This window comes from Carassius gibelio, chromosome B20, assembly GCF_023724105.1.
Source record: "Carassius gibelio isolate Cgi1373 ecotype wild population from Czech Republic chromosome B20, carGib1.2-hapl.c, whole genome shotgun sequence".
In the NCBI taxonomy this organism is placed as follows: domain Eukaryota; kingdom Metazoa; phylum Chordata; class Actinopteri; order Cypriniformes; family Cyprinidae; genus Carassius; species Carassius gibelio.
This window is the reverse complement of record NC_068415.1, coordinates 22,355,664-22,368,455: the sequence shown is the minus strand read 5'-3', so window position 1 is coordinate 22,368,455 and position 12,792 is coordinate 22,355,664. Positions and strand designations below refer to the sequence as shown.

Below are 12,792 nucleotides of genomic sequence, written 5' to 3'. Positions count from 1 at the left end.
CAAGTGTAATCTGAAGGTTTGCGTGAAAGAAGGACTTGTAAAGAAAGCTGCTTGTGTTGTTGTCAGATAAAGTCCCCTGCGCTTCAGCTATCGACCGCTGCGCGGCGCTGTCGCATTACACAGAAGACTCGAAGAAGAGCTCAAAAACTATCTTCAACATTTTATGCTTTGGAACACATTTATAATCTCCTCTAAAAATACAATTATTCGTATGATATGATACACAAGTAGAAAATAAAGTAAATGCCCTAGAAAGGCTATTCGCATAACACAGGTACTGAAAATGGGCGGGACTTTGTAGCCTGGATATTGTCTGATCTGATTGGTCAGGTATGACGGCTTTAAAAAAAAGTACTAAAGATTCTCAAATCTAGGCTACTTTTTTCTCTCTCTCTCTCTCAAATTGAAACATCTCTTTTGGGATAACTAATAAATAACTAAATAATTAATTAAGAAAAAAATGTGGAACGCTTTTTATATATATAACTAACATTTTAATTTATATTATACGCACACATAATATATTTAAAATTAAACCTACACTACATGTTTTGGACCCGTTTTAAAGTTTTATAAAAATTTTGTTCCTGAAATCCACCCTTCTGCTGGGATCAGAATGATCCCGTTTTTTTTTTTTTTTTTTATCAAAGGTATCCCAATCTAACTAAAACGTTTTTGTTTTTTTGTACAACACAAACTTGAGCATTTAATCCAGATCAAACCCAAACTTGTATTTTGTGATCTAATCTGAATTTAGAATCTGTTTTCTTTTGTTCTGTTGAACAGCCCATTTGAAAGATCTGATCCAATCTTATGGCCAAAATCAGATCAAATAACTTTTTAAGAATTGCCCTAAATCTCCTCAATCAAGATTGTTCCGATTTTTTTAAATCAGCTTTCTGAACCGTGAGCGTCCTCTGGAAGAAGACCATTAAATACAGACAGACACAAGAATCCATGGTGTGAGAGGATTTTTTATTAATAGTGTAAAAGATGATCATGATAATCAAGTATCAAGTAGTATCCTATCTTGCTCAAGATGACTTGCTCTAGTGTTACAGCAGGTGGTTTTAACCACACACGTGTTTGTAACAGTTTGTTTGCATCTGAAGCGACTGAAATGACTCAAGCGTGAGTAAAACTCACAACAGAAGACCATTTATATGATCTAAGACACTTGCACACTGAAATGTGAGTTAATAATAATCAACAAAAGATTTCAGATTTTATTATTGTGCTACTGTAGCACAATGAAGTCTTTCACACTATGATTTGGCTAAATGTACTCACTCGGCTGTGTCACTGAGAATTGAATTTAGAATTATTTTATTATTATTTAATTTCCTGATTTTGAATTGAGGTAGTAAATGCAATGCAGAATTGTAATCTGATTATATACTTAAGGAAGTAGAAATAAAATGGAATTAATAGAATAACGTAGCCAAGTTAATAAAAACATTTTGGGCTTTTAAAAAGTCTTTAAAAGTGTTTGAAAGGACTAATTTATGCTCATCATGATTGTATTTATTTGATAAAATAATAATCATATTTTGAAAAACAATGCCATTTAATATATATATATATATATATATATATATATATACATACACATACACATATACACACATATATATATATATATATATATATATATATATGTGTGTGTGTGTGTGTGTGTGTGTGTGTGTGTGTTTTAATTAGTATTATTTTCTATTTTAATGTATTTAAAAATTACATTTAATGATGAATTTTCAGCAGCCATTACTCACATCACACGCTCCTCTAAAAGTCATTCCAGGATGTTTATTTGGAGCTCAAAATGTACTATTATCATCACAGCTGAAAATAATTAATTAATATTTCTGTGGAAACATAATTTTTTAGCTACAATTATTATATGATGAATGAAGGTATTCATTTCTTAAATCTTACTGACCTCAATTAAAAAAAAAAATGTGATTGTTAATTTAATAGTTAATTTGAAGTGAGTTGTTTCTCTTTTTTCTGATCAGAATAAAGTATATTCTACTTATTAGCCATAATTAGTCAAATTTCCTTGGACCTTTGAAACTTCACGAGATTGCATTTGAAGTAAATTCAACTTCCTGTCAAATTTACACTCATGTATTAAAAAGGAGTCAGTAATAAACTCAAATCTTCCATACACCGAAAGCAAACATTTTGAATTTCACAAAAACTCTCTTGCTGTACAGTCAAGTCAATGTGCACATTTATTTTAAAAAAAAATTACATTGTCTTTTGCTTGTACATTATCTTTTCTTTTTCTCGTTTCACAATTAACATATCTTTAGCTTACCTAAAGCATATGTTTAAAAAAGCTATTTATTACATAGGAAATATGCTGGACCTGTATCTATAAAATACAATATATGCACAAAATTAAATAACTTCTTGATAACACAGTTCCAAGTGAAAATCCTTTTGATTAATCAGAGAAAGAGTTTTCAGTAGTGTCCTTAATGCTGAAGAAACCTTGAATAGTCTGAGGATGTCTTTAATACTGTCCCAGCTGTGTTTGACCAGGTGCTGGATCTGAGGTGATAATACTGCAGAGGTTCAGTGTGTGAGCAGCTTGAGGCGGGCGATCCAGCTGCTGAACACTGAGGGCTCTGAGGGGCGTCTCTTGGAGGATTTAGCTGCAGGTTTCCGAGCGACCGCCTCCTGGTAGGGTATGGTGGCGCTGTTGTGTAGGTCTGTGTTGATAAAGCACTGGCTGCCGCGGATGTGGTCGACCCCTCGGACGAGACGGCCTTCTCCTGTGGGGCGGTAGGGCAGCGGGTAACAAGGCGACTCTTCTGAGATGGTGGGGATCTGTTCGTTACTCAGATACCTGTGCAAGATCTCATCACCTGAGGACAGACGGAGGAAACACCTTTTATCAGAGCTGGTGATAATTGAAAACCACTGATGGCATTCTCAAACTGAACAAGGAATCAAAGGACAAAGACAGAAATGGCAAAAACTTGCAAAACTTGATTTAATTGGCTGACTTCATCCAAAGCCATTTTTATAATGTGAGAGTTGTATATTCTGCTTTGTATTATCATAGCTCAATTGCCATTTTTTAACCCTGTGGGACAAGAAAATATCTTCGAACTTTTCATACTGCACTAGTTCATTTCATTTATCCACTATGTCCAACAGTGCACATCACAGGAAAATGAAGTCTTTTTTTATTTATTATAATTCTTTTCATGGAAAAGTTTTTTGCCCCATCACATTGTAATTTCCAGAACATCTAAAACGATGTATTGCACGACAGATACTTTTTCCTAATTTGAAAAAATGAAAGTTTATGAAAATGACAGATTTATATGGATTTTTGCTTGTTTTCTTCTTCTTTTATCGCAAACACACTCTACTCTAACACTGTCGTGATCCTCTGTAAACATACTTTATTTGTGAAAAATATTTTTTTTAATTTGATAAAAAAAAACTTTTTTCTTTATGTAAAAATTCTCAGTGCACTGGACATGAAACCACAAATGTGGGACTAGTCACGATTTATAAAAATAAATTGTTACTATTTTAATATTATAATGTTAATATTATATATATACACACTTACTCACATATATATACATTTGTATATTTACATAACTCATATATATAATTAAATTAAGCAAGAAACCCCCAATTATGTCCATAAAATAATCCAAGCTTATTCCTTTTGCTCAAACTTTGACACACATTTTACACACCAGTGTGTGCCACAGATTACAGATTTAACGTTTATGATTTTTCAGCAAATCTGAAGATTCTTCCAGACAGATTTCCAGCAGAAAGCTGCTTGTTTTGAAAGTAACTTTTATGTGAACTGTGCTTTATTAAGTTTTGCCCTGCAATATTTCACTAAAAATGTGCTAATGTGACAAGTTTAAGTTACATTGTGACAATAAATTACAATGTTGAATTTATGCAGATTTATGCTTGGATTCTGCCAGACTACGAACAAAGCAACAACGTAAACAAAAAAATTAAAATCACGATGCAACATGAAAACTTGCTTTTGACTAGCTATGATAACAGGCTTTCTTCGGTAGCAATGAGAAAACAACTCTACATCAGTGTACAGTTCACTGTTATGTTTACTTATGGGTATACAGAGATTACCCCTTGAGCTACTGATAAACAGAGACAAAAATGCAATGCACACAGCGTTATCTGACCTTTGTCTGCTCCCGCCCATCTAATGTTGACGCTGACAGCTGGAGATGAACTCGCTTCAGCTGTAGTTTCTATACAGGCAGGTGTTGCGCTTACCTTTCCGTCCAAGAGCCCAGGGTCTGGAGGGGGAGTCCGACGTGCTCAGGCAAGTGTCTACCGGCATGGACATGGGACGCGGCTTCCCTAAAGCACATGCACAATGAAAGAATCAGTCTAATTGAGTCTTTGCTTGAGCCACGCTGGCTTAGACTTTTATTTAAAGGCTCAGAGTGAAACCATAGAACACTCCATAAAAGTCTCCTCTTTTATTTCTGATTTTATTTTGTTTTGAAGATTTGTTCACAATGCACTCAGATGCCACATAGTTCACTTAAGAGCTTTATTAAAAACTTCATATTGCCTCATCAGATTGATTCAAACCATATTATTTTGACTTCTTTGTCATAAGAGTAACTTGTACATGCAATGGACTAGTCATCCTGCATGCAGCCAACTATCAGCTCAATAGAAATACATTTTCTTGTCATTATGTTACAAAATAAAGTCATGTATGATGAACAGATACTAACCTCTCGACGGGGTCCGCTGTCTCAGTCGCGCCTTTGGGGCGGCGATCTCAGCTGGGTTTACGCTTGGTTTGCTGTTGAAGTCGCTGATATTTGAACGTCGTCTACTAGCTAAATCCAGAGATGAGTTGGGCGACTCTGAACCTTTTGGTCTCATCTTAACTGCTGCATATTCACTCGTCTCTGCACCCCTGCACACATAAAGAGATATGAATAAAAAGTTTGTATTTACAAGTTGGAAAGTCATAATTACGACGTCAGGTGAGTCACTTTGGCACCTTTTCTATGAAAAATCCAGCAAGATTTCTACACCCTACTTCTAGAAAATGAAGAATAAAGAATGTGCTTCAGGAGTGAGTTTGCTTTTTAATACATCTTTAATAGTGCTTTAAATTGAGTTGTTAGTATACAGTTCTAGCGTAGTGTCCACACGGAGATGCATTTAGCTGCATACACATATATTTTGTAGTGTATAGGCGTTTCGTCCACACGGATCCTGCATTTTGGGAGAGTGAAACCAATATTTTTGAAACCAGAACCCAGAGTGGATAAATTTGAAGATGCTGCCATTGTGTTTTCACGTACACAGCGAATCCCTATATTTCTGAAAACGGTGACGTCATCAGTCCACGTCTCGCCCCTGGTCAGACACCGCCTTTTTTGTTTTTGTCATCACGTGACAAAAACAAAAACATGCAAAAACACTGAATGATTCTCATTTTATTAACTTACATTAACATAGATTAATAAAAATGTATTGTTTCATGTTTGTTTGTATACAGCCAAAGAGTATAGGGCTTTGATACAGCATGCAAGGTTTATGCACATAGTCCAAGTCTTCTTCTCTGTTTCTAGTGTATCTCTGTGGCAGAATTACAGCGCCACATGCTGGTCTGGCATGTACACTACATCGTTTTGTCTCGGTTTTGTAGTTTCGTGTGGACGCACATATTTCTTGAGACAAGGAAAAAAAGATTAGACAGGGAAAGCGCTGGCTTCGTGTGGACGTAGCCTAATGTGTCCAACACGCGTCTAATGCGTTTTTTAGTTTGTGCCGTTTTACTTTCCACGATACCTGGCAGAGAGATTACTGCAGACAGCCACATTTGTGTGAGGAAGAGATCCCCACAACTAAATCAGTATGAGACAAATTAAAAATAGCGCAGACATTGAACAATGATGAAACTGTGCATGTGTCCAGTGCCTATATTGCATACACGTCAAAACTATGTATAAGTTAATGTCCAAGATAAACTAAGTATATCTGGGGCTAACAATAGGCAAAAAAACTATAGGCTCACTACGTTTGGAACAGAGCCACAGAATAATTGATTGAATATGAAGGAGATATCAGAGAAATAGATACTGACCGTGGGCTGTATGGCATGGAAGGAGGAGGAGGAATATAGAGATCTAATATTGCAGGTTTCTCCGGATGCTTGATTTGCACAGGATTTCTGGATGGCTCATAAGATGGGCTCTAAAACAAACACAGTTATTAATCCCTCGTTCTGCCTGGTTTAAGATATATTTACATATGATAGCTGTGAAGAAACCCTGGTTAAATAACATCTTAAATCATCTGTTAAATGAGATCAACTGGATCACAAAGCTTTTAATCTTCACTAATTGGGAATCCATAGACCTTCGATCTCAACACTAAATCACTACATTAAGTATTTTTTTCTTCTTCTCAGGGACCTGTTTTATTTTGTGAGACATGCGATTCTTTTGGTGAATTATAGACTTTGCTAAAGCAAGAATTGACCAATCCACATTATTTCAAGGTTACGGCTCTACTTTTGAAGAAAGAACCGATAATAGGCTTTTTACTCAGTACGTTTCTGTATGGATTATGTGAATTGCTTAAATACAGTAATTAAGAAAGACATTTCTTGACGAGCAAGGCTTTCATTCATTAAAAGGTACATTATGTAAATTAGATTTTTACATGTCCTGAAATACGAGTGGTGCTTGTTTGTGGAAAACTTGCTGCAATAGCACACCGCTCCTCAATTAGCAGCCTGATTTATAACTGCATTCATGTTCATAACCCAAATCATCATTGAAAGAAAATCGTTTTTCTTGAGCTGTGGTCTACAGTCTGACCTTTAAAAGAATAGCGAGGTGTTCGGGAGAGTCCATATGGACTAATATTAGCTACAGTATTTCTGAAATCAATGGCTGTGTGACATTTGGACCGGGAGTTTAATCAGGAGGAAACACACATCCTGATGTGAAACCCTGCTGCTGGTCCAGCAATCTTAACTGCCGTTAATCAGCATAAATCAGCTGTGGAAGATGTGTGACGTCAACATGCATTTTCAAAGGCAAGTTAACGTGTGTGTGTGTGTGTGTGTGTGTGTGTGTGTGGAGAGAGGAAGAAATGTTTCATTGTTTTAGTTCTGCAACACCCATGAAAAGCCATCCACTCATGTTGAAACAATGAAAGTTCATGGAGTTTGTCCAAATGTGAAACACAAAAACAGTAGAAAAGGCCTCACAAGCGGTCATTTGCATTCGACTAACTACAAACAATCTAGACTAGGTTCAAAAGTTTGGGGTTGATACGATCTTTTTTATGCTTACCAGGGTTGCATTTGTTCATTCAAAACAAAGTAAAAACAGTGATACTGTGAAATATTATTACAACTGAAAATAAAGGTTTTCTATTTGAATTTATATAAAACATAATTTATTTCTGTGATGCAAAGCTGAATTTTCAACATCATTATTCCAGTCTTCAGTGCCACGTGACCCTTCAGACATCAATCTAATATGCTGATTTGATGCTCAAAAACATTTCTTATTGATCTGAAACAGTTGTGCTACTTAACCCTTTAACTGTCACCCCCGTCCCATATACGGGACGCCTACATTTACTTCACTATATTACAATGAAATCTAATCTAATCTTGACAAAATATATAGCGTTGGAAAGGTCTAAGACTCCCAAATATATATTTTACCAATGTTTTTTGTTAAAAATTAATGTAGGAAAAGTTATAGATTAATTTATGACAAGAGTGCACCCTTGTAACTTATAACAGGAGTTTTGACCTTTGTTTTAAAAAAAAGACTTCTTCATTGCCTTTTTCTCTATCACATTTTAGAAATCATCAAAATTTATATCGACTGAAAACTTAAAATCTCAAAATTCATCCTTTAAACCCCGTTTTAAAATCAGACATTGCATTGCATATAAATGGTAGATCAATATCATGTTACAAAATATTTTCATTCTTGAACTATACAAATTTGGAGTTTGGAAAAAAGGTTTGTAACGTGCACTATAAAGTCTATGTTCCAAACTGTGAGTGACAGTTAAGGGGTTTTAATAATACTAAAATACTTTTTTTTTTCCAGACAAAAGCTTCCTGAGAGGCTAAACTACAGGAGAATGAGGGCAGTACCTGGACGACGGGGGGTCTCCAGCGCATGTTTTTCAGCAGTGCTGGTGTGAAGCCGCAGGTACCTGATGGTCTTTTCTTCACCATCAGTGTCACATTCTGAGGATCTTCTCTGAGCTTTTCCACCAGATTCTTCAACTGCCAGCCCACCTGAGAAGAAGGTGACTGTTAGCTTCGTTTCTTGTATCTACGACTTTCTCACAATTGTTCCTGTATTACTTGTAACTGCTTAAGTTCTCATAACTGTAATCGTAATTGTTCTCGTAATTTCCGTACTGTTACCGTAATTTAGACGGTAATGTTTTCTCTTGGTTCTTGGTTCTAAATAAATGCGACTTATAGTCCAGTGCGTCTTATACATGTTTTTTCCTCATCATGATGTATTTTTGGACTGATGCGACTTATAGTCCGAAAAATACGGTATAATTAAGTACTGTATTTATGTGCTGTAGTATGTTAGTGAAGACATTAAATTAGTTTTACTTCTTTAAAACATGACAAAAGCCTATTGCAACAAAGATTTAGCATGTATTTTAACAAAGTATCCCAGACAGCAACATAGTGTTGGCCCAGATCCGGCCCACATCTGGCCCGCATGAAATCCATGTGGGCCAGATGTGGGCCAGACCTGGGCCGAAACTGCTTTCTGTCTGGGATATGTTTTAAAAGTGTACTTAAGTGTGTTAAGTGTGCTCTAAGGGACAGATTTACTATCAGCTTGCGCCAGCGCAAACCCTCATTTGGCATTAAAAAAGCTACCGTCAAAGACACGCATTGGGAAATTAACACTAAAGAGGTGTGGACAGTTATTTTTGTGACTCACATTATTGAATATGCATTTGTGGGAGTTTCCCTTTTAATCTGTAAATTTATGGGAGGACAGCATTTAAATGTATCGCGATTTACTAAGATTCACGATCGTCAATTCACTAGTATTTGTGGCATTATTTAAAGCAAGTGGTCATTTGTTTCTACTCGTGGTACATTGCATTGGTATATATGTAAATGAGATGTTGCGTAAGTGTTCTTTAATATGTGTTATTTAATAAATCACACACAGAATTTTCCCCTTTTACGGAAATGCACGTAAACGCTTAGTAAATTTAGCCCTATGTATGCTAAAATGGCCTTCACTTTATTAATGTCATATTATCTGCAAGCACATTTTTAAATAAATATACTACAGGTGCACAATCAATACGATTACATTCACTTATTTTTCACAAGGGTGGGCTTTTATAGAAATGAAACCTGGACATAAACGATCATAAATGGGGGAAAGCTGATCCTACTGTAGCTGAGCAAATGTAGTCAAACAGCTTTATGTTGTACAAACACAAACGGGTCGCCACTAACCCAATGCTTTCTCTGTAAATATGAGGTGAATAAAACCAGCACTGATCCAAAACAATGATAAAGGTGTTCATAACAATATGGTTATCCAAAAGTCTTTTGAGCATATATCTCCCGCTTTCTCTCCCATGGATCAGGTTTACTCAGTCTAACACAAAAGCTCACCATCTTTCCTACTTTCACTCTTTTAGGGCAGAACAATTACCCATAATCCTCTTCACTATCATGTGACAGATGGATGGACTCACCACTGTTTGCCTGTTGACTTGTATCACCTCATCGCCTGCATGAATCCTCTGAGTTCTGTCTGCTGGAGACTGAAGGGTGAAACACAGACAGACGTCATCAATCAATCGAAGCAATGCTTGTGAACTCCATTAGTCACAGACTGTGGCTTGAATGATGCTGGACATTGATGCATTAACAGCAGAAAAAGACAAACGAGTCAAAGCGATGTTGTTCTGTTCACTCACATTTTCCGTGGTTCCGGTGATGACGTGCAGCCCATCGTAAGTGGATTTGATATACATTCCCTTTAAAACAAATTAAGCAAGCAATACGCAGTTGTTAAGCAACAGGCAAAACAATACCAACAGGTCTTAGGTTGCTGACACTCACCATTCCCTCGCCTGCTTTGATATTCGTGATGGTGACTTCCTCCAAACAGGTCATTTGACTCTTTAAGGGGTCAGAGGTCATCCTCATGGTGGAATCACAAATGCCGGTCAAAACACTTGACTGAAATGAACAAAAAAGAATAATGTTGTGGTATTTATGATGCATTAAGTGACTGGACAACCCAGGATCATTGTAAAAACATTTATGCTAAAATATGCTGTTTCTTGCATGTTTTGCAACACTTTTAAAGAGAAATGTCCAGGGAGTGGTACTGGTTGTTGTATGCACTGCAGCAGTTTTTAAATAAAATATCCTGTGATCGGTGCTAAAGGGTTAGTGTGCTTGTTTGAAAAATATACCACTTATGCCCTACACCAAACCAAAAGTGTTAACGTATGATAAAAACACATTTGCTGACACAACCATAATGTCACTTTAGCATGCTCTTACTACTCTTTAAGCTCTTTCATAATGATTAATTTCACAGGATTCCTACCCGAGTGGTCTGCATCACAAATGCAGTGCTGTACCAGGTGGGCTATTGAGCAAGTTTACTATATCAGAATGACATTTGTGATACAAATGTCAAATTGCATTTGTTTACTATGTACTAGAGAACAAATACGCACAGTTAGAGATCATTTACACAAAAAGGCAATTCTAGTGGCTTCCAGAAAGATCTGCATCTGATCTATTTTAACATTTATTCCTGTGCAATGCCTTGCAACATAGATTGCCATTGTAAGTTTTAACCCAATTTATGCTTGTTTTTACAAACTGACGCAATTATTATATTGCATCTTGAACATTCCTGTAATGGAGATTGTGAGATACTGTTATCTACCACAGGATGTTCCTAAGGAAAACATCCCGAACTGAACAATAGAGTTACATCTCCACACTTAAAATGAACCCAAATGCATGAGAGATATCAGCTGAATCTCTGACCTGAGAGACATTTAAACGCCTGAATGCTAAATATGCTGTGTGAGACATAACTGACGGCAAGACTTTCTACTCACCACTTCTAATATCTTCTCCTCCATTTCAAACACTGTGCAGTCCTGCAATTAAAAAGGGAGGATTCACATGAGATGCCACATTATGTGTAGTTCCCACAGGAAAATATGGAATGGTAAACATCAAATCAAAATACCAAAGAAAGTATTTAAGAAATGTAATATGAGGATTCAGAATATGGAATGTGCTGACAAATAGATAGAGAAAGGCCTATCGTCAGTGTTTAATTATGATTTGAGGTTTGACAGGATAATTGCTGCATAGTTTAAGTGTAGTGGCGGTGGAGACCATGAAGAGCGAAAGCAGAGCAGAGACATCGATCACAGTTATGAGCTGCGCATCCCCACTGAGCTCCGGCTCAATAAAACCACATGTTTCTCTGTGCTTCAGGAGGCATCTGTGTGCTTAAAGAGTTCATCAAGACATGCCTCAATACACTACTGCTCAACAGTTTGAAAAGCTTTTTGTGTGTGTGTATGTGTGTTCATGTGCTTATCTGTTATGTGGACGTGTTTAAATGCAACTAGATATTTTAACGTAATATAATTTAATGTCTGAGTCTTGAGAAGTGGTCAATATGTTTTTAATGGTCAATTCAGAAGAAAGTCTTATATAATATATCATTTAAATTAGAAAATACAAGTAAGATGCAGTTTTTTTAAGTATCACTGATATACTTTTATAGTTTTATTAATTTGTTTAACTTTTTTTATGTATATACAATGTTTATTCATTTGTATTTATTAGTTTTAGTTTGTTTCATTTAATTGATTTTTTTTTTTTTTTTTATTTTAGTACTTTGGCAACTCAAGAAAGTTTTATATATATATATATATATATATATATATATATATATATATATTTACATTAATGTTTATTTTATTTCAAATTAATAAAGTGTTTGTTTGTTTTTTAATGGAGGGGGGGGGGTTAAGTTAACGAAAATAACCCTGGTAAGATATGCATTAAATTTAATAACTATTTTCAAAATTTTACAAAAAAATTACGAAAAGGATGATAAAATACAATTCAAAAAGAAATTATGATTAAATTGTTATTAAAATACTGTTTTAATGGCATTTTTGAACAGTTTAATACAACTTAGTGAATGAAATTGTGTGCATGACAACCTGCACTTTTTACCTTACAGACCAAATAAAAAATAGTTTTATTGGTATAAATTGATGTATACTCACGGAACCCCGCACATGACATACAGGAAAAAATATTAGGCTAAATCGCGTGCACGGTTTATTAATTTGCTCTCTCAGTGTACTAAAACGTGCACACAATTACTATTTCGTTCACTCGATTTATAAATTGTGCGCATGATTAAGCAAATCAATGGAATGCAATAGTAAATTGAGGGAACACAATAGTAATTGTGTGCACAATTTAGTACATTAAGGCAACGAATTAGTAAATCATGCGCACAATTGATTAATTTTTTCTTGCATGTCATGTGCGGGGCTCCATAGTATACTTGTTGGTTAAGTGATGTCGAATGTTTTTTGGCTTTAATAAAACTACTTAATTTAGATTTTTGGTAACCATTTTTGGTTTGGTTATTTTTTTCTCTTTATATATATATATTTTTCAGTGTGCAGTAATGTTTTCAAAGCTTTGACTAGGACATC

At 35.4% G+C, this 12,792-nt stretch overlaps 1 protein-coding gene across 1 annotated transcript in view; it reads right to left on the bottom strand.

Annotated features, from left to right (window-relative positions):
• Positions 1-12,792, bottom strand: part of LOC127983543 (connector enhancer of kinase suppressor of ras 3) — a 42,239-nt gene that overhangs the window by 12,567 nt on the left and 16,880 nt on the right. Inside the window, exons 5-13 of the mRNA XM_052585733.1 lie at positions 11,158-11,199; positions 10,136-10,255; positions 9,991-10,050; positions 9,766-9,834; positions 8,168-8,314; positions 6,125-6,234; positions 4,758-4,945; positions 4,285-4,371; positions 2,581-2,870 (exon numbers count right to left, since the gene is read on the bottom strand). Coding sequence (XP_052441693.1) covers positions 2,581-2,870; positions 4,285-4,371; positions 4,758-4,945; positions 6,125-6,234; positions 8,168-8,314; positions 9,766-9,834; positions 9,991-10,050; positions 10,136-10,255; positions 11,158-11,199 — 1,113 coding nt within the window. The remainder of the gene's footprint in view (positions 1-2,580; positions 2,871-4,284; positions 4,372-4,757; positions 4,946-6,124; positions 6,235-8,167; positions 8,315-9,765; positions 9,835-9,990; positions 10,051-10,135; positions 10,256-11,157; positions 11,200-12,792) is intronic.